Here is a 21,623-nt window from a genome sequence, read left to right as displayed (position 1 = left end):
TTAACCAGTGTTAACGGGGAAACTGAACATCCTAGACCAAGCTAAATCCAGAAACACTAATTCCTGGAAGCCTGGCATTCAGACAAATCAGCCCTCAACAGACACAGGAGGATAAACCACATTTACAAACCATTCAAAAGAGGCAATAAAAAATCTAAGCAGGGTGGGGGGAGGAGAACAGAATACATCCTCTCCAACAATCAAATAATCAGGGATTAACTTTTATTATTTATTCAATTTGTATAGCCACCCATCACAAATCGTTAACTCTGGATGGCAAGCAATCCTAAAACCAGTTAAAACACAGTATAATACAGAAAAGAAATTAAAGGCAACTAGCAGCCAAGAGATCCATTGGTGTTAATAATTAATACCAGACAAGCAGAAAATCAAGAGACTACCAAGGAGAAAACCACTCCCACTAATACTGGCTGGGCATGCTACTACAGGTAGTCCTCAACTTATAACACTTCCTTTAATGACCATTCAAAGTTACAACAGCACTGGAAAAAGTGAGTTATGACCTTTTTTCACACTCAATTGTGGTTGCAAGTCAAGGACTACCTGTATATATAAACAGGCAGCAAAATCCACACTCACTAGCAATGATGATGTTACCTACCGTTATAATGAAAAACAAGCACATAGCCAAGCTCAGCAGCAAGGACTCCACAGTTCAGCCCTCAGCTGCATATAGTCTCTTTGGAAGAAAACTGTAATGAATTCTAAAACTTCCTGCCCCCTCATTTTATTTGCAAACCTGGCATGTTTCCTCATGCCAGCGGGCCAGTACAGAGAACATTCAGGGACCTAACTCCACACTCACTAGCACTGATGATGTTACCTTATTAGGTGACGTCTATGGAGATTCTGTTATCCAGGTCAGGATTGCCCCCAAGGTGTCTTTTTCAAGTGGCAATTGGACTTTCTGGTTTTTCTTTGAAGACCGTTGCCTGTCATCCCAAAAGCTGCTCCAGCTCCGATAGGATGGTGCCTTCCATTCCCCACCATCGTGTCAGAACTGAAGGAAGCCTCTTGGATGAGAAGCGAAACGTCTTTAAAAAAAGCCAGAAAGCCTCTTGAAAAAGGCACCTCGGGGACTTATCAGAAAAGTCTGCAAGCAAAAACCCTCCAGCTCAAGAGAGCATCAAGGACTCCACGACGATCTTCCCTGTTAACCTTGCCCCTGTCCCAGGAGCCACAGGTAAACAACTGCTACAAAACCAACACTGAGGTGAAATCAGTTTGTTCCCCACCCTTCCTTCTTCCCCGACAAGCTTGCACCGGCAGGCACGGTTAAATTCCAGCACCTTCTTCACCCGACCCCTCCCTTAATTCTCTCTCCCCTCCCTCTCTTTCCAAAAGGGCCGACACGTTCCAAAGATTCCCCTCTGGATCCAAACAGCTGAACCGAGAAAGAGTGGGGGGGGGGGAAACCCCAGAAGCGTTCACACGCATGCACGTGTCTGCCTTGAGGGGAGGGGGGAAGGGGGGGGGAAAGCCGCGCTCGCGCACTCCGGCCAGGTTCTCTCTCTCCCTCTCTCTCCACATTTTTGAGCAGCGGTAAGCTCCGCCCTCCACCAAAGCTGCAGCTTGAGTGACAGCGCGCAGTAGCGAATCCGCCTTTCCGTTTCCTCTTCCGGACGAGAGCCCGAGACTCGGTTCGTCCAATCAGGAGCTCCCCTCTTCTCTAGTACGGAGCGTCGGAATGGGAGAAAGCGGCCGAGAACGAGCCGAGAGGCGGGGCGGGAGTTTAGGAAGAGGAGGGAATGGCTGTCATCAATGAAGTCATATTCATAATCTAGTTCCCCTGGCTAGCTGGGTCTGTACTCTGAGTGACTCATAGAGAGGGAGAGATCTAGCCCGCCACTCTCCCCCAGCAAGGTAAAAAAATCGCTTGCAACTCCTCCCTCCCTTTCCTAATCATTATCCGTCGTTTTGATTTGCCTGCCATATAGTTGTTGGTATGGTGGGGGGAGGGTTAAGGAAGGGAGAGGAAGAGAATTTAGCCTGTGCATCCTCCGTTCTCCCCCCCCAAAATAATATCCAAACACTCCCCCCCCCCTTTCATTTCCTCCGGTCACAAACAAGCCTCGATTTCCTCTGCGCCTCCTTTGCAGATCGAAAAAACGAACGGAAGAAAGTTTTCCCGATCCTTCTTAATAATCCTAATAATCCTCATTTGAAAAAGCGGCTGGGCGAAGATTTCCTGGGGGAGGGGAGGGGGGAGAAAGAGAGGATACTAGGCGCTGACTTTGTGAGTCAGCTGAACCTGGGGAGAAAGTCGGGCGAGGGAGGAGGGCTGGCGTGCCCGTTGCAAGCCCGGGCTCTGGCGGCGGCAGGAGAAGCCAGAAGCCTCCGGCGAGGAATCAGCTGCTCACGGGGAGGGGAGGAAGAGAGAGAGAGAGAGGAAGAGACGAAGAGAAAGTGCCAGAAACGGATTGCGAGCAGGTATATGCAGGTCCGGCGCGATGGAGCCGGTAGGTTGCCTCCTCTTGAACCCGTCTTTTGGATGCGCTGAGCTGCCTTTGGGGAGGGGGAAAGTCCGTCTTTACTTCCTCCAGAAACTGCACTAAGGCTCTGCTGGGGAAAATCGAGGCATGTGGCCGGCTGTGAGTGCTGGAAGTTCGCACCGCGTCCGGCCCCGGGCGAAGGAAAAGGCGGAGGTGCTTTTGCCCGGGTCGCCCTCCGCTGCAGAGTTTCCCCACTGCGGTCGAGAGGCAGGAGAAGGGCTGGTGGGAAAGGCGATTGGTTCGCGAAAAAGGGAAGCGGTAGAAGCGTCAAAGCCGGGCAGGCCCAGCTCCGGACTGTCTCGCTTGCCTTAACTGGCCGCCGAGAGTGCCCACGCGAGATCGGAAAGCCTCTGGAAAAGGCGAGGGTGGTGGTTTGTTGAGAAGCCCCGAGTGGTGGAACCAGAGATCGGTCCGCTTTTCTCTTCATAGTTCGGGCCTCTTCAAAATATCCGAGATTTATTAGCGTCTTTAAAACTCCACAGCCCCCTTTGCTTCCTTCTGCACCGTAGCCGCCGTCGCGGTGCGTACCACCCCCCCCCCGCGCGAAAGTGTCTGGCGTTTGCCTGTGTTTGCTTCGTCCTTTCGCTCTCGCCCGAAAGCGGGCTCTCTCTCCCGTTGTGAGACGCGGGCTTTTCCCTTATTTCCTCCGAGGGCTGGGGGAAAAACCACCGAGCATTTTATTGATTTCGAAAGTTACTGAGTGCCAGCCACAACCTCGGGCGGGGGGGAGGGAAGCAGCGTTGTCCCACACCCCGTGATTGGCGCGGGGGGAAAGTCTTTTAACCCTCGGGCATGAATTGGGTTAAGATTCGGCCGAGAAAGGGGGGAAAAAGTTGTGGGTTCTAGGCGGAGGGGGGTGGGTGATGAAGTGCCTAGAAGAGGAGGAAGAGGAAGAGGATTCCGCCCGACTGGTGCCGCTCGCTACTGGTGGCTGAGCAGGCCAGCCAGGCTGGAGAAGTAGGAGGGTAGCTGGAGCCAGCCTCTCTTGCTGCTGGGAGAGAGGAAGAGGCGAGGTTTCGCGCTGGTTGGGGTGGATTGTTTTTTTTTTCCTGTCTGTGCTCAGCAATGCAGAGAATCAGGAAGTCACCGCAGCCAAGTAGGACTCATACAGACATGTTTGATCGTGGTGACACGATGACGGGGGAGAGATAGGCCCCGATCTGCCATGAAAGCTCGCGATCGGCGCATCTGGCATCTCACCCACGGCGGGCGTGCCTAGATCTTCTCCGGGTGTCACACCAGAAAGGTAAAGGTCTCTGCAGCCGTTGCTGTGGGAACCGGGTGTGGGAGGAAGGGAAAGAGAGAGAGAAAGACGGCGTGGGGGAGGCTCTTTTCAATATGGACTCGGGGTCGCCCACCGGGGAGGGTCGCAAACTTTCGAATCGGCTTGGCTAGATGGGCGCACCGCCACTCGTGACTCTCCTCTCGGGTGGGTTGGCAAATGGAAACTTGAGGCCTATCGAGTCTGATCAAACTCCAGCAAGAGAGTTCCTTCTCTTTACCTTCGCGCAAAGCCGCGTTTGGTAGCTGCGGCCGGGTTTTGTATTTCAACGTGTGTGTGCGGGAGGGGGGGGGGAGATCGGGGGCGACAGGCTTCTCCGTTCAGATGTAAACCCGAAGTTACAGAACACATGGCGCCTTTTGCCTGCGCTCTTCCTCCTCCCAGTTCGAAGCGGGCCAGCCAGAAGGCCCGAATCCTGCATTTATTCCGGCCGCGATTCAGAGCGTCGGTTGCAAAACTGTTTCAGCTCCGTGAGATTATCTCCAATTTGCAACAGACAAGAGGAACTGATTAACTCTGCTGGGTAGTTGTTTTTTTTTTAAAGCCAAACTGATTTCCGTACTTGCATTTTAATGTGATTGGGACGATTGTGTTTTTTTTAAAAGGGGGGGACACCCCGCAACTATTTGAAAGTTGGGAAATGTTGTAGATTTGAAATGTGCCCCATTTGCATCACTAACTGCAGCCGCCGAAGTTTGTGAGCCATTTTTCCCCTGGGGTGAGTGTGTGTGTGTGTGTGCGTTGTGTAGAGGCACGGGGGCTTTGCAGTTAACATGGCATTTGACATTTGCAGTCTTGTTCTCTGGCCTTTTTTCTTTTGTGTACTGTGTGCTTTAGTTCCTTCCCTTCAGTCCCCTTTAGTTCCAGCCACTAACTCCTGAGGTCTGCAAATGAATGGAGAGCCAGTCTTCCATTCCTTTAGTACTATAACAGCTACATGTTTGGAGGTGGGGCAGCCTTTGCTTTAGGAGTCCACCTATTGTCATGCTAATTTAGGCACACTTTCTTTTGTGAATCTAATTGCCCTATTATTCCCATTTGCCTATCCCCCCCTTTCCCCCTTCCTCTAGAATCCCTTTGTTACTGCAGAGAGAGAAAAAATAATGTAACAGAAGGACTGAATTGGATACAGATTTTTATGTCCATCTGCAATTCATCAAACTCTGAAACCTAATAATATTAATAACAACGATCAGTTATGGCCATTTTAAAGCAAATTTGTAGTTAAGTGTATCAGTAGGCAAAGAAAGGTAAGCTTAATAGAGTTGAAGATAATGTTTCCTTAAAAATAAGAATGTTTTCTGAGTTTTGATTGAGCTTCAGGACTGGTTATTTTATTGGCTTCATAGAAAGCTTGCACCACAACAGCATTTTCAAAATGACCTCAGATCTTTTCTTCTGTTAACTTCTGAAATGGTTGCTGAGCATTCCCTGTTAGTCTGTGCTTTGACCAACACTTGATGCTGGCAACTGAAAAGAAAAGAAATATTGTAGCTAACATTTTCACATGGTAAGGGCTGGAAATATACAATATTTTCTTTCCAAAAATGGAATGGAAATTAATACTCCCTGGACACAAAACAGACTCCTTTGGTTGATGTTGAACTTTAGATAACACAACAAATAGGGGTGGGTGGATGTTTTGTCTCCACTGTTAATTTTTCTCTTGAACTATGTTTCTGAACATTGCTGCTATAATCTCAGTGATCCAAGGACACTTTGCAGACTGGGATTTTTGTGTGTGTACGCTGACATTCAGTAAAGCAGCTTTTCCCAGCTTGATAATGACTCCCAATTGGATTGCAATTCCTCACATTCCCAGCCTATATAGCCTTCACAAACAAGAATTAGAGGAAGGAATCCAGACGGGATAAGACCGTACCGTATTATCTTTACTATATTCCTGTGGGATTTTTTATTCTGTGTTAGGCAAACTTCAGGTTTATATTAAAAAAAATAGACTGTAAATGCTGTAAGTCTTTCTAATATTATGGGCCACTTCTAATGTAATGTGAGCAGACTGTTTATCTCCCCAAATCCCCCTGTACCTCTCCCTTATGCTTCCCAGGTGACTCCTAAGGGATTTGATGGACCTGGGAATATAGGCAACAGATGAGTTTATGGGATAATAACTGGTTCGGCCTTTAAGGTGCCAAAATATACTTTGTCGTTTTGCTGTAGGACACTAGAAACTATAGAGTGTCAATATTGCTTATGTCCTAAAAACTGTAGATTCTAAATATTGCCTATGTGTTTCTGTATAAAATTAGAAGGGAGCAGATTTTTAATTCCTTAATGAGGTGTTGAGCATTATTAAGATGCACCCATATTTTAAAGTTATTTTGCCCTTTTCTGACTATCTGAACAACCAAAAATCTTTATTAACCATATTTACCAGATATCGGTGCTGTTTTGTGTTGTTTCTTCTGCACCTGTCCACACTATGTTTTGCATCTCTAGTTGTTTTCCTTCCTGCTCTTACAGATATACATGAGCCATAATATAGTGCTTAAGTAATTGGCCTTATAGTTGAGCAGAAAAGTATACTGTAATTCATTCCTTTTGGCAATTCCCAAGGTAGATTATAGCCCACATATGCTGGAAATTTGAATCTTGCCTACTGCCAATAACACTTGCAAAATTTTGTACCTTAGTTCATGGTGTTTCATGCTCCCCCTAGGGGCCTTCTCTACAATTTGAAAAAAAAATACATGGATTGCTTTCAAAAACAATGATTATTTTATTCCTTTTGTGATTTAAGATTGGCAGTAATTAGTGTTCTCTTAGTGGATATCTAACAATTTGTTATTAAAGTGGAGACAGATGTACCAGGCATGCCTTTAAATTCAGAATTAAAGACATGTAGGAACAGTTAATATAATAGCTTCCTCTGTGTTTAATATTTTTTTCTTGGTTTTTCACATAATTTTACTAGAAAGCTTTGGGACTGTGTGCATAGTTTCGCAGAAAGATGTTCTGTCTTGGTCAAGATACTGCTTTGTTTCCTGAGATTGCTTGTACAGTGGATCTTGCCAACTATTCACTTGGAAAGGTTTATTCCAATGAGTACCGTATTTTTCGGACCATAAGATGCACTAGTGTATAAGACACACCAAGATTTCAAAGAGATAAGTAAGAAAAAAAAGTTTTTGTCCTCCCCAGCCCCCAGAAGCACTGCAGGATTCAGCAGGGCTGGGGGAAGGGAAAAATATCTCCCTTTTTGCCCCATTTTTTGCAAAAACTGGGACGTTTTTCTCTTCTCCAAGCCCTGCTGAAGCCTGCAGAGTGCTTCTGGGGGCTGGAGGAAGGGAAAAACTCCTCTGTTTTTGCAAAAAAACCGGCCCATATTTCGCAAAAATGGGTTGCGGGGCTGGGGCTTTGGGAGGCCAAAAATGACTGTATCAATGAATAAGACCCACCAACATTTCCATGTTCTTTTAGGGACGTGGGGGGAAAGGTGTTTCTTATACACCAAAAAATACGGTAGTTAACTTCTTGTAGCATAAATTTACTTCTAGTGGCGGAAATGAACAAACATTTGAATACAATTAACTGTATTTCTCTGGATTATATTGAGCACACCTTCACCCATGTTCTTCACCGATATACTGTAAGAACTCACATATTCAGTGTTGATGCAGGTCTCTTCAAAGTCCTGTGTCAGACTAAACAAAAGTATCCATATTATTAGACTGTTTGATGTGTTCACTGAAGAATAAGAAGACAAGGACTGTTAGAAGTCTGCTATTCAATTTAAGTGCAAACAATCCAGGTCTTTTGAAAAAGAACATTTCGAGTAAGAAGATGGAAAACTCTGATGTCAACCCACTGCATTTCAATATGTATTGATATCAGCTGAAAGGGAAATACTTGGAGAAACTTTGAATTACAGCTTCAAGTGATTCTTTTTAGAGCAGTTTTCAAAAATGAATTAAAATCTGGAACATTAATGATAGAAATCAATGACACATGTTGGCTGGAAGTGCCCTTTTTATCTAAAAATTACAGATCTCAGATTTAAGGCTAATTCTTAACTAGTGGAGTTTTATAGTAAACCACCAACTTTTTAGGTTTGGTAGGGAAATAATGTACAATAATTGCAATTCTATTGACATACTTGCATTCTACATGGAATGGAATATATTATAAATGACCTACCTTTTTATGAATATATATCCGCTGCAGTAGTATGCCTTAGATTTGTGTGTTGTCTCCTCTTCCATTCCTTCAAACCAGCAGTAATTACAATGTTAATCCCTTACCCCTTCTTCCATACTCTATTTTTTAATTACAACCCAATCCTTAATTAGGTTTTAAACTTATAAACCAGTGTTCCCAATTGTGTCACTTTCCATATTATGTTGGGTTTCATAATAAACCCTCAGGCTGTAGAGTTTACCAGTCTGAACGTTGTAGATTTCCCAGAACTGGGCCTATAATCACCCAGGCCGAGAGCCTGCTTCCCCCCTTGTATTGCTGAACTGTAATTCAGTAGAGACTCCGGGACACTGGAACCGTCATAAATACATGTCATTTACCAAGCATTTGAATTTCGATCATGTGACCATGGGGATGCTGCAACAGTTGTGAATGTGAAGAACAGTCAAAACCATTGTAACTTTGAACGGTCACTAAACAAATGGTTGTAAGTGAAGAACTAATCGCACAGTAAGCTAGTAAGTCATATGGTGTCTCTCGCTTTCTGGATTTGTTTTGTGTGTGTGTGTGTGAGAGAGAGAGGGAGAGACAATGAAAAAGAAAGAAAACCATTTTTATTACATTGCTTTCTCCATTCTCATTACATCTACTTGCTAGAGTATCTCTGTTTTTAAAAATCTGATGGATGAGATTTTTGGAATAGTCTTAAATTTACAGAATATGGTTAATAATGGGCAGCCCTTACACAAAGTACTTTTCAGTCCCCCAAAGGGCCAAATCTAATCAATATTTTTTCAGTCTTCTCCTATGATACAACTTCTACATGCAATTTAAAAAGTCAGTCTGAAAGTTGTACTAATGTGACATTGTTAAATGCCAATTTATGAATGTAGGACTCCATATGTAGCATAGTACAGGTAGTCTTTGGTTAACTATGGCAATTTCCATTGCTAAGCAATGAGATTGTGAAGTGTGATGATATTGACCATGTTGCTTAGTGATAGCAGTTCCTGCCCTTCCCAGTTGTAATTGTTAAACGAATTACATGTTGTTAAACGAGGAATTCACATCATTCCCATTTGCAACTTTCTACTGATTTCCCTGTTGACTTATCTTGTAAGAACCCAACAAAGAAGGTCACAGATGGTGACCGTGTGACTACAGGAATGTTGCGATGGTTGGAACTTTGATGGTAAGTCCCCGAAGATAACACTGGTGCAAATTCAGTGTTGAATGATTTATCATTAAACAAGGACCACATGTAATACTTAAAAGTGACTCTCCGGTTAGTATACCCAAACATCATGGATACAGATAGCCCTTGACTTAAAACAATTTGTCAAAGTTACAGCAGCACTGAAAAATATGACTTATGATCATTTTTCACACTTATGACTGTTGCAGAATCCTCATGGTCACATGATCAAAAGTTGGACGCTTGGCAACTGGCATGCATTTATGACAGTTGCAGTGTCCTAGGGTCATGTGATCCCCTTTTGCCGCCACCTTCTGACAACCAGAGTCAATGGGGAAGCCAGATTCACAGTACCACCAATGTTTTTATTTTTATTTTTATGTATTTTAGGTATGTGAGAAGGAGGGGGGGGACCGAGGGAGGGAAAGGAGGGGGAAGGAAAGGAGGAAAGGAGAAAAGAAAGGAGGGAAGGCAGGGGAGAAGGAAGTAAGGGGGGGAGGGAAGAAAAGGGTATGGAAAAGAAGAAATGAGGGAAGAGAAGAGGGAGGGAAGGAATAAGATACCTAACCTTTGATGTTTATAATGATTTGATAGTATGGGAATATCTCGAAATGTAGTTGTATTGTTTTTTACAAGTAATGTTACTAACTTAACAAGTGCAGCAATTCACTTAACAACAGTGACAATAAAGGTTGTAAAATAGGGCAAAAATCAACAAATGTTTCAGCAATAGAAATGTTAGGCTCAATTGTGGCCGTATGTTGAATACCGATATATGTCTGTCTTGTTTTAGATAACCCTTTTGGTCTTATGCCGTTAAGTGGATCGGTTTTATAATTCTGGCAACATATCAGTAATACAAATTATGCTGGCATTTTGGCATTGATAGGCCACCTCACATGTTCTGGTACATGAATTGTTCATAGCGTGAGACATTGTGTTTTGCAGTCTCTGAGACATGTCACTGTAGGCTACATCTGTGCAAGAAAAAAAAGAATCTTAATTTAAAATATGTTTAAAAGAAAAGCCACAAAGTGATTCTGGGCATTACATTTATCTCTTCATTTTCATCTGACTTCTTTTTTATCCAGCTTCCTTTTTGTTCTCATTTGCACTCTGCAATAATAACTTGTCTGATGAAACTTGGGAGATTTTCACAAGTGGGAGCAATTGCTATATTTGTATAGGTATTTTTTTTTTACTAGTCCACTATGTCTGTATTAGGAGGGTTTCTGGAACATAATGAAAACCATCCAAATCTCTCTATCCCTGAGAGATGGGCCAATTTCCCCAGAATAACCAACAGATGTGGTTATAACATGTGCTGGGAACACTAGAAAGAGCACATGGTGAGACGTAAGTGCTGGGAGCAATGCCGGCTGGCACTGCATGAAAGTAATGTAACGTATATTGTAGGCATGGTTTGCGGGAAGAGACTGAAGCTCAGAATTCAGTCACTCCATTAAAAGGATTACAGCAGCTCTGACTGCAGTGGTTCCATGTTATGTAAATGCAGGCAGATTTTGCACTTCCTGATACTGAATCAGTGTGTTGTCAGTGCCCATTTTCCCAAGAAAAACACCTTTCATTGAAGATTTATGTGCAACTCAGACCTGTCCCCAAGCATGACACTGGATCAACAGATACAATTTGAGAAGAAAAAGAACAAAACTCTGTGTACAGAACACAAAACAGTGTTATGTCTCCAAGCTTGCAGTCGATGGTCCCCAATATTTTTTTATGGATAATCTTGCATGTGGTTAGAATGCAATATTGCAGGCTAACTCTGCTCAAAGACAAGAGTTCAAGGTTGACTCGTCCTTCCAAGGACCCAGAATGTTGGGGTCAAGGTCAATATGCTGATCTTGTAAACTTGCTCAGAGAGTGTGGTAAAGCACTATAGAGTGATGTATAAACCTAAGTGTTACTGCTATTGCTGTAGTCTTAGAGGTATCTCCAGGATTCTGTGCATTCATCCAAATGACAGAAGCAGTGTTGTGCGTTCATTGTACAAACATCTTTCCTGGTCTATATTGTGTGCAATAGCATCGTGTCTGTACAAATAGGAAGGAACTTGTGCCGCAATAATATGACCCTGTTTCAGTTATTTGCCCTCACCTGCTCCCCTCCCCCAAGATCCCTTTGAAGATCCCTCTGGAATATGGAGTAGTTCTTCAAATAAAGTAAGAGTAGGTTGTGTACCTCACAGAAATAATGTTATCCTATGAGGATGGACAAAAAGAATATTGAAACAATTATACAAGGGATTCTACTCAAGGGGCTTATGAGACGGGACAGATTGAAGAGTTTTCCCCAGAATACAATTCTAGCACAATTCTAACAGTTGGAAAGATGTTCACAGTTTTTGGCCATCTAATGTGGTAGTTTTTAACTGTGGTTAACATTTACCAAAACAATAGAGTACATTTGCAGTAGCATACTGTTTGCCAAGAATGCAAAGCCGATTGCAGCTTTAGTTCAAACACTGCATGATGCTTCTCAGGATAGTACTAATGAAAGGGGTTGTTTAAATTTAAACCGATAGCAGTGCCATTTTTTTGCTTTACTTTTTTCCTCCAGAATGTGGGCATTTTGATACATAGAAAAGGAAACCTGGTGGCCCTCCAGAAGTTACTGTACAATAACTTCCAGCAACCCTCACCACTGCCTAGGCTAGGTGGGATTGCTAGGAGGTGTTACTTTGTGAGCCAAAGAACATGGTTGTTTTAGAGTGCCCCTCTCCTCCAAAATGTCCTTGTAAGTATCATATAAATGACCTAGTAGTTACAGTTATGTACATATAAAGCAGACCCCTTTATAACAGTTTACAACAGTTTACAACAGTGGATGGGATGGCACAGATTAGTCCCTGGGGTGTTCTGTGTCTTTAAACTTTAAAACTTCAGAAGGTATTTCCATATCTTGCCCTGCAAGGAATGAGCTCCCAAGAGTTTCTCTTGAATGGGAAGAGAATGACCACTCTTTCTGCCTTATAAGAAAAAAGTATAGTATTAAGGCATAAGAATATAAAGTTTTAGAACAATTTAGTAAAACTGTTGAGTATTGTTACATATTCAGGTGCTCTCTTAAGACACTAATCCTGATTTAAAAAAAATCAGTGGATCCATGTCTTGTCAGCTTTGGGAGAATTAGTTCCCAAATAGTGAAGACCCTGTAACTAGGTCGGGGTCACTTCTGAAAATAACAGTGGGATGGCTTGGTCTGAAGGGGTGCTTGCTAAGAACTTGCTATTGTTAGATTGGACTTTATTAAATAGCGTCTACCTGAAACTTTGGGGCAAAAATAACTCTTTGCACTTAGCAGTTGTAGGAACTTCCAGCTCACAGTTATTTCCCTTTCCATAACTTGTATGCCATGTTATAAATGTGCTTGCCTCTCACTTCAGGGTTAGAGCAGAGGGGCAACCTTTAGGCTGTGTGCAGCCTCTAAAAATGTCATTTTCCATTTCCTCCTGTAAAACCTTTGAAATATCATCACCTTTCAGTGATGCCACCAGCAGCTTTTAGGCTGCGAATATTGCCTACTTGGCTTAGTATATGTCAGAGTAAAGATGAAGTAATTTACAGATATATTGGATTTCAACTCCCATTGCTTCTTAATTTGCATGACTTGGTTTTTTTATATATTTTTTATATAAAAAATGCAAAAGAAACATACATCTAACACTAACAACTGCAAAAAAAGGAAAAATGTACAAAAAAGAAAAAAACAACAACCGAAATATCAAATAAATTTAACATTAAATATATAGAATTCATCCCGGCTGGATGGTGAGAAAGGGGAAAAAATCCAAGAAAACTGATAATTTCTCCTCTTTACATAATGGGTCTACAATTCTTTGACTTTTGATTATTTTGATTGATTTAACAAAAATACTATATTAAATAAACAAATGTTTCAAGTGAGGGGATCTCTGATAATTAAATCGACTCAACATCTATCTATCTATCTATCTATCTATCTATCTATCTATCATCTATCTATCTTATCTATCTATCTTATCTATCTATCTTATCTTATCTATCTATCTATCTGTCTATCTATCTGTCTGTCTGTCTGTAGATTTTAACCTAAACGTTGCCAAGACAATCTCAATCTTACACGGGAAAAGACCCGAATACAACAAGACCAGCATATGTGTGTGTGTGTGTGTGTGTGTGTGTGTGTGTGTGTATCTCAGTGACGTGCGGTCAGCTTTAGGGCTGGTGAGGCACTTTTTAGACTTGTGGACTTCAACTCCCAGAATTCCACAGCCAGGCATGCTCAGTTCCGATTTAAAGCGACAGCAATTTCCCCCTTGCAAAATAAGTTTTCCCATTCTTTTTCTTCTCCCTCCCTCCCCCCTCTCTCAAACAGACACACGCACACAGAGAACTTGGATCCCTCTCTCATTTACTCACTCTCAAACACAAACACAGAAGTTGGATTGGATATATTTTCCAAAGGCTTGAAAGCAGCTCCTCTGCCATAACCCCCCTTCCCCTGCTGCCTTCCGATCAAACTTTTTGAATTCCTCCCCCCTCCCCACACGCACCTTTTCCAGCTGTTTCAGAGACGATTTCAACTCTGCTTCTCCCTGCCCTGCCCTCCCCTCATGAAAGGCCAGAGCTCTGTCAGACTGAGCTAGTTGCTCCCAGAGAACTCTAAAAAGCCTCTAAAAATGCCCTCTACAGGAGGCGAGAGAATACGTGCCTCATTCACATAAAGAATTTTTTGCTTGTTGACCCTTGCTTAACTCTTAAAAGGCGAAAAATTCCTTATGCAAAAGAGGCCCCTAGTTCTCTGGCCTCCTCCTATGGTTAACACAAAACACTGTTCCAAGTCACTGTGAATCTGGCAGCAACTACCTTGGCTTTAATTATTTTAAAAAAATTATTTAAAATTCTTTCCTTTTCCTCATGACTGGTGAGGCCACGCCTCCCTTGCCTCTAGTGACTGCACGTCCCTGATATATATGTGTGTGTATATGTAGATTTTCACGGATATAGGTATGCTGGTCTTGTATTTGGGTCTTTTCCCGTGTAAAATTGAGATTGTCTTGGCAACGTTTCAGTGAGGTCTCACTTGCCATCCTCAGGCTGGTGTTTTTGTGGCCGGAGCTGCCATCTTTCTATAAATCTTGGTGGGGTATGTGTGAAGTGCTGGCTTTGTTTTAGTAAGTGGATTGCGTGGCCCGACAAAACCGCGCTCGTCAAAATAGCGGCGACAAATAAGCACCGACAAGTACGCGTCGTCATTAGAGCGCCCACATTACCACGTCAATATCAGCGTGACGACGAAAGCGCAAAGGAAGAAACAGTGAAGCTTTTGAAATATAAGTTTATTATGTCACTAAATAAGTTAGGTTTAGGGGTTAGGTTTAGGGTTTAGGACTAGTTTTATTATTATTTATTATTTATTATGTCGCTAAATAAGTTAGGGTTAGGGTTAGGGTTAGCTTTTGAATGCTAGTAAAAGTTTATTTTGTTGCATCAAATGGAATAAAGATATCAATTACAGACAGTAAAATGTAGTACTGATGTCGGCGCGCTAGGGTCGCATTTTGCTGAGCTCTTCGGAAGGCGGGGATTTGCCCTCCACGGTTATGTCGGCGCGCAAAAGGGCTTCACGGTTTTGTCGGTGAACCAGTGGATTGATTGGATGTGTGGCTATATCATGATTGGTAGATTGGTGCTGATTGGTGCTGGCTGTGGGTCTGTTGTTGTTTTGTGTTGTAACGGCCTGGGTGGTGGGTGGGGCTCATTTGTTTACCAGGGCTGGTTTCCAGATGTCTGGTAGGCGGGAGGTATTGTCACGTTTATTCATATTGTATATATAGCTGTTACATATATAAAACCCAAGTCAACAGGTTAACCCAAACATTACACTAATCTTCAAATCCTTCTGTTAACCATCTGTTATTGTATTTGACATGTTCACAAATGGCTTCCAGTCTCTTATAAAACTATCTCGTCCCTTGTCTCTAATCAAAGCATCTTTGCTAATTCAGCCATTAACTTGCATGGCTTTTGAAAGTCAACACATTGTGGGGCGGGGGGGGGGGGGCGCTCCATAATGGGGAATGCTAATTTTACACGATGGACATACTTATAAGAAGCAGAATATTTCTAAGATGAGTTATTCTGAGCAAAAAGATGTCCCATTGAGAGAAGAGATGGCCCGCTTACCTTTTAGAAGAGTTTGCTCTCAACTGCAATTTGGTTTGATAGGAGAAGGAAGGCATATTAGATATGTTCACCGCCTTGAATTATTTATAAAAACAATAAAGATGGGATCAAACTCTAAATAAATAAATAAATGGTATACAATTGCAGTCTTTGGGAATGTATAACACAAGGTGTATCAAATATTCATTAAGTTTGTGGCATGTCTTTATAGTGCTTGACATAAAAAGGCAATAGCACGTGCTTTGGCATTAATTGTTTTTGTCTAGACAATCACTTTTTCTGACAGACAGAAACATACACTATGAATGACATTGTTATTGTTTGTTTATCCTTGTATTTATTATCCTGTATAGTTAATTGTTAATAGGGAGATGGGGAATTTGAGAATCATGGTATTTATAAAAGCTACCTTAAATAAAAAGGAATTTAGTGACTTCTTTTTGAAAACCTTATAATTCTTATTTATTTGGGTATATACTTTATATAATCTTCCTTTCAGTGCAAGACTCCCAAGGCGATACTCAATTTAAAAAGCAAACAAACATGTATTATAATTTTCTTCCAAAAGACTCAATTTATTTTAGCCATGTTTCATAGTGGACCCCCGATACAAATGAGTAACTTCACTTTGACATCTATTTTATTTTGATATAGCAATAGCAATAGCAGTTAGACTTATATACCGCTTCATAGGACTTTCAGCCCTCTCTAAGCGGTTTACAGAGTCAGCATATAGCCCCCACAATCTGGGTCCTCATTTTACCCACCTCGGAAGGATGGAAGGCTGAGTCAACCCTGAGCCGGTGAGATTTGAACCGCTGAACTGCAGATAGCAGTCAGCTGAAGTGGCCTGCAGTACTGCACTCTACCCACTGCACCACCTCGGCCCGATATAGATATAGATATAGAACCACTTGAAGTTCTTATGCTTAAAGATGAAATCGTGCACAAATTATTAAATGTCTTATGTCTTTCTTTCCTAATGGCGAACAACTTAAATTTAGATGTGTTATTCTTTTTTTCCTTCACTACAGCTCAATCACTGATTCCAAGAGAGACAGAGTAGATGTCTACACCAACTGATCCTACTACAATGCCTCATCCAGGCCCTTCACCAGGGCCAGGGCCATCTCCAGGACCGATCCTAGGTCCCAGCCCAGGACCTGGGCCATCACCAAGCTCAGTACATAGCATGATGGGACCAAGTCCTGGACCTCCAAGTGTACCACATTCAATGCCATCTATGGGACCGGGCGATTATTCACAGGAAGGCATGCACCAAATGCACAAAGTAAGTATTACTATGAAATGTTTTCTACCAAATGTTTTCTATATGCAGAAGAATTATGATGGAAAACTAAAATGATCATTTTGTCATCCTAAATGTTATATATGTGCAAGTCATTCATTAAGACTGTGATCTTGAGGTGTGAATTCCAGAGCATAAATTAAGACTTGCTTGTGGCAGTTGTGGTTAATGTTCCTCAGTGAGATAATTTAGCATACGTTGGAGTACATATGTTTAAATTCAGTAGAGCATTCTTTGAAGTGCACATGTGTATGATTCACCATAATTTCTTTTTGGAAGAAGAAGAATATTTTTGAAGATAAAAACCGGAATGATAAAAACCGTAACAATATTTAAGATCCAGGAACAGTGCAGTATTCTGCTCATAATATAGCTTTATGAATGCTATAGTGCCTTAGGAAAATAAGACCACATCCAATAATGTAGAATGGTATCACAATTAAATTGGAGATTTTCTTTCTTTTCATTCTTTATTTGGTGTTTTCTCTTGTTCCAGTATAAATTTCTACTATATAAGATTTTATTTATTTATTTGTTTAAAACATTTATATAGCCATCCATCTTTCATCCAATTCTGGGTGGTTCCCAGTCAAAAATTAAAAGACATATCAAATTATATTAAAGCAGGGTGTGAAACTCACATTGTCACAGCAGTGTCACATGACGTATCAGGACTTTCCTCCCCTTTGTTAAATTGGGCATGGGCATGGCCAGTGCGTGTGTCGCATTCAGCACACGGGCCTTGAGTTTGACAGCCTGTATTAAAGCTATAAAGCTCAAAAGACCAGTTAGACTTAACTATAACTAAATGTTCAGGTGGTCCAAGATCAAACAAAAATTATCTTTCTGTGATACTAAATTGTCACTCTAAGATTTTCTGAGATGTTCAAAATCATTCATATAGCAGGCTTAACTGCCAATAGGTTAACTAAGAGTATACTTAGGATTGTATATCATCTCTGAAAGTTAGAATTTGTAGAGGTCCATAGTCAGCATTGGAATCAATGGAACAAAGATTATAATCATTATATGTAGACAGCCTTGAAATCTTTATATGATATCTTCAGTTACCATCAAGGAAAATGAGACTATGATAGATACTATGGATCTTGATGAGGCTATAAACTTTGAGTTAGAATTGAGCTGTCAGAGAAGCTGTATCTGGAGCAAAGTCTAGAGTAGAAAAGTGGCCTTGGGGAAGACTACAATGGCCTTGGAAAAAAATGGTCTTTAGTCTGATTTTTGTTCTGTACTACAGATAGGAATCTTTTAATAAATACCCACTTGTGACCAGCAAAGTTCATCCTTCTTGAGATGTACTGTAATAAAAATGTAATGAAACAATTGTTATAATGTAAAGAATAACTTATAATTTCAGCACAGTAGTGGACAATTTATTTATTTTATGAACTATATTTTTTCCCTTCTTACTTGCTGAGGTGGTGCACAAGTGTCATAGCTATTGATGTGATATCAATTAGTGGGCTGAACTTAAGATTTTCAAATCTACTTTTTCCCATAGAGGAGCTTGGGGTAACCATTAAAGAATAAAATTACCTTTCCAAAGCAGAAGAGTACTTGATATGGTATATAGTTGGAGTTTTAAATGGCATTCATTTCCTTCTCAAAATCCTCATTCCCATATTTAAAATAAAATCTGCAAGTTTGGCTTGTCAGCCTGGACTGCAAATAGAGTATATCTGGTGGGGGTGTCTGCTCTGTATGGACCACCCATGTCTACTCAAGTGCATTTTCTTCTTCAATAGCCAGAGAGTATGCTTACAAACTATAGTTAGCAGGCATTTTTCACTGTGGCTCATCCCTCTTGCCTGGAGGACCATTTTTTTTGTTAAGAATCAACAAGACATTAATTAGCAAACTCAGTGGCTCATTATGGTGACAAGAAAAGCAACAGAAAATGCTATATGAGAGTCATCCTTAGATTCCTTCTCTTGTTCTAAGAAAAAAGACAGTAGCAATAAAAACAGTTTACCCTCAAGGCCTTACTAGTCCTTTCAGTCCACTTTCAATCTCTTCCTTTTCCTGCCTCCCAAATTTGTAGAATCGTTGATGACTAGAGATCTAAACGCCCATACTTTTCTTGGTATGGAGTCACTTAATAATAAGGTACTACCAGATGACAGGAGCATTGAATCAATAATTACTGTCTCAGCAACAGAAATACTCTAATAAAGGGCATAAGCAGTGTTCTGGTCACGCAGATGTCCTATTAATTTGGTTATGGTCAGGATACTCCTTGTGCATTCTTTCTTTTGCTGAGACAATAGCAGTTGATTCTCTTCCATTTTATCACTGTCTCCATGAAGGATTTCGCATTCTTTTAGGACTGCAATTTGACAGGCGGGTGCCTACTTCATCAACACTCAACAGCCTCAAGGGAAGTGTCTGCATTCAAGAACTGAACATATTGATCAATGTGGAAGCGTTTCCTTTTTTTCCTTTGATAAGTTTATAAAGATAAACAGGCAGCTCCCCTGAAAGACCAATAAAGCATAAGTGTTGCTCAGAAGTTTTGTTTCTCAACACAGCAGGATATGGAAGATTTAATAGTGTAGATGCCTTGTAGATGCCCTACTTTGTAGATTCATTGTCCCAAATGAATGCCAGCAAAGTAGCATTAAAGTCTTTTTCGTCTATTCAGCTTTTGCCAACCCATCCCTTCTGGTTTGAAGGGACTTAAACCTTTTTTAATGGCTCTTGGAGCCTCTTCTGACCATGATTGCTGAACCCTTGAAAGCACAATTTCTGATTTGAATGGGGAAAAACACAAAAACTCTAGTATAAAAGCTGAAACCAGCATTATAAAAATAGTAATTTTTAAATGGCTTTATTCTGGTTGCAACTCTTTTCTTACTTCTCCCAGAAGCATTAAATACAGCCTACCGTATATGTCTCTGGGAAAGACTAAGGACAAAAATTATCTTTCAAAATTCTTATAATCACCTCAATTGTTTTAGGATTTAACTATCCCTTGGAAACTGTCTGTTAACTTTAACATTTGCTTTTAGTAGACAGTTCATTTATCATTTCTAAAGATGTATTCACTATTCCTCAAACTCCTTTTATAATCTGTGATTTGGTGTTTTTTCCCTTCCATTAGAAGATGCGATGGATAAAATATGACCTTGATTGGGGATAGAATTTTTCTTCCTTAATACATCTATCAACTGTGCAGATAATTAATATGTCTTTTGCAGACACTATCCAATAAGAATGAAGTGTAAAAAAATCAATGAGATTTTAATTAAAAAAAAAACACCTTGTTGAAATCAATGGAATTTTAATTTGCTTAATTTTAGATGGATTATCCCTAATACAATGTTCATGATCTTGTAAACTTTCTGAAGCACTGTTTCTTTTTAATTTTTTTCCTTTACATCAACTGTTTCCCAGGATGACTTTTGAATTAAATTATTTTGAGATGTCTCATGCACAACAGGCGCCCATTATGATTTAGAAAACAATAGAAAATATCAATAGAGGGCAACACTGATTATGGGTGACAGCCTTTTGTTCCCAGTTGTTGAAGTTGATTAAACCTGAAATATTAAATAAGTAGGAATTAATGTTTTGTATTTCTGTGCTGTGTAGCACGTGCTCAAATATACTGCAGTTTTAATTCATTAATTTAGCACTAGGGTATTGGGTTAAGTAACAGCCAGCTTGTCTCTTGATTTTTTGATATAGTAATCCTGTTTTTGTAACTGCTGAAGACTATTAAGAGATGATTAATATGCATCAGTTTCTCTCCTGTAATTAATCTCTCAGGGCTTCCTCATCCCACCTTCTGGCTTCTTTTCAGTTCTTAACTGATCTACTTAACTGTCACGGAACTTTCTGAATCTTTAAGAGCCATATTAAACAAGGGAATAAAACTCCTTGCAACAGAGAATAATATACGGTTGAGTGTTTTATGCTCTACAGATACAGCCATTCAATTTTCTTTGCATCTCAGCTCAACTTTGAAACAGGAAATAGACATTTGGTGCTTGTAACTTTAGAATATCTTGTCCCAGATTCACCTTTGATAGATCTCCATTGTAACTAGCTAAGAGGACTTCCTGACAGAGTCCCTCTGTTATTTTCTTGATAACTATGAGTACTTTCCTTAGTCTGTTTCAAGGATCAAAGCTTATCCAGATTTTGTATATTGCTAGCTCTGTAGCTTTAATGACATGTGGGGAGAGTTTGTTTTTTGGAAAAAAAATACTCTGCCATTCTAAGTGGAAAAAAGGGTATTGAATAAAACCCACTGTTAGAGGAACAGATGCATTTAAAAACAACAGTTTCGTATGAAGAGTGTTTGTGGCAGGGCAAAAATGACCAAATTCTGAGTTGTACCCCAGAAATCTGGAATTCTTGTGGTTTTTCTCCTTTTAATTTTCTTCAATATTTATTCCTTTAAATCTCTCTCTATCTTTTCCCCTCCTTTCCTTTTCCACTCCCCAGTTCCTTCCCTAGCAGTCAATCTGTATCTGTGTATTCTCTCTCTCTCTCTCTCTCTCTCTCTCACACACACACACACACACACACACACACACACATTTTGAGATCTAAAACCTGCTAACGATGTGGCCTTGACTGAGAGTTGTTGTTGTGAGAAACCTGAGCCCTTCAGCTTTGCATGTGTGGAGTGGAGACAGTCTTTAGAGAGCTGCACATAATGTTTGTTGAGACACTCTCAGAGCAACTATTAAATGTTTCTTCCCCTTTAAATAGCTTTTCCCCTGGGCTCTCCCCTTACAAGTGAGGAAAATCTTTTTTTATTTTACCCTCTGTTGATGATTCAATTCAGAAGCCTTCAGGTTTCTTTCCTGGCTGCCTCCTCCTCCTTCTCCTCCTTTTTTCTCTTTGAATGTAGGGTGGGCTTCACTTTGTCCTCACATGGCAGCCTTTCCTACCTCTTGCAGCTGACCTTTCATTTTTTCCTCTGATGGCTCAGCTTCTTCCTCGTCTT

General features: G+C 41.0%; 1 protein-coding gene across 5 annotated transcripts in view; it reads left to right on the top strand.

The window, feature by feature from the left end:
* Positions 1 to 1,671: 1,671 nt before the first annotated feature.
* Positions 1,672 to 21,623, top strand: part of SMARCA2 (SWI/SNF related, matrix associated, actin dependent regulator of chromatin, subfamily a, member 2) — a 111,997-nt gene continuing 92,045 nt past the window's right edge. Inside the window, exons 1-2 of one of the 5 annotated variants that reach the window (XM_032214152.1) lie at positions 1,672 to 1,884; positions 16,371 to 16,627. In XM_032214152.1, coding sequence (XP_032070043.1) covers positions 16,403 to 16,627 — 225 coding nt within the window. In that variant the 5' untranslated portion in view covers positions 1,672 to 1,884; positions 16,371 to 16,402. The other 4 variants (XM_032214154.1, XM_032214151.1, XM_032214153.1 and 1 more) reach the window with 4 other exon arrangements.

Source organism: Thamnophis elegans, chromosome 3 (genome assembly GCF_009769535.1).
Source record: "Thamnophis elegans isolate rThaEle1 chromosome 3, rThaEle1.pri, whole genome shotgun sequence".
NCBI lineage: Eukaryota > Metazoa > Chordata > Lepidosauria > Squamata > Colubridae > Thamnophis > Thamnophis elegans.
Note: the sequence above shows the minus strand (reverse complement) of the source record. Positions and strands in the feature narration are given on the sequence as shown.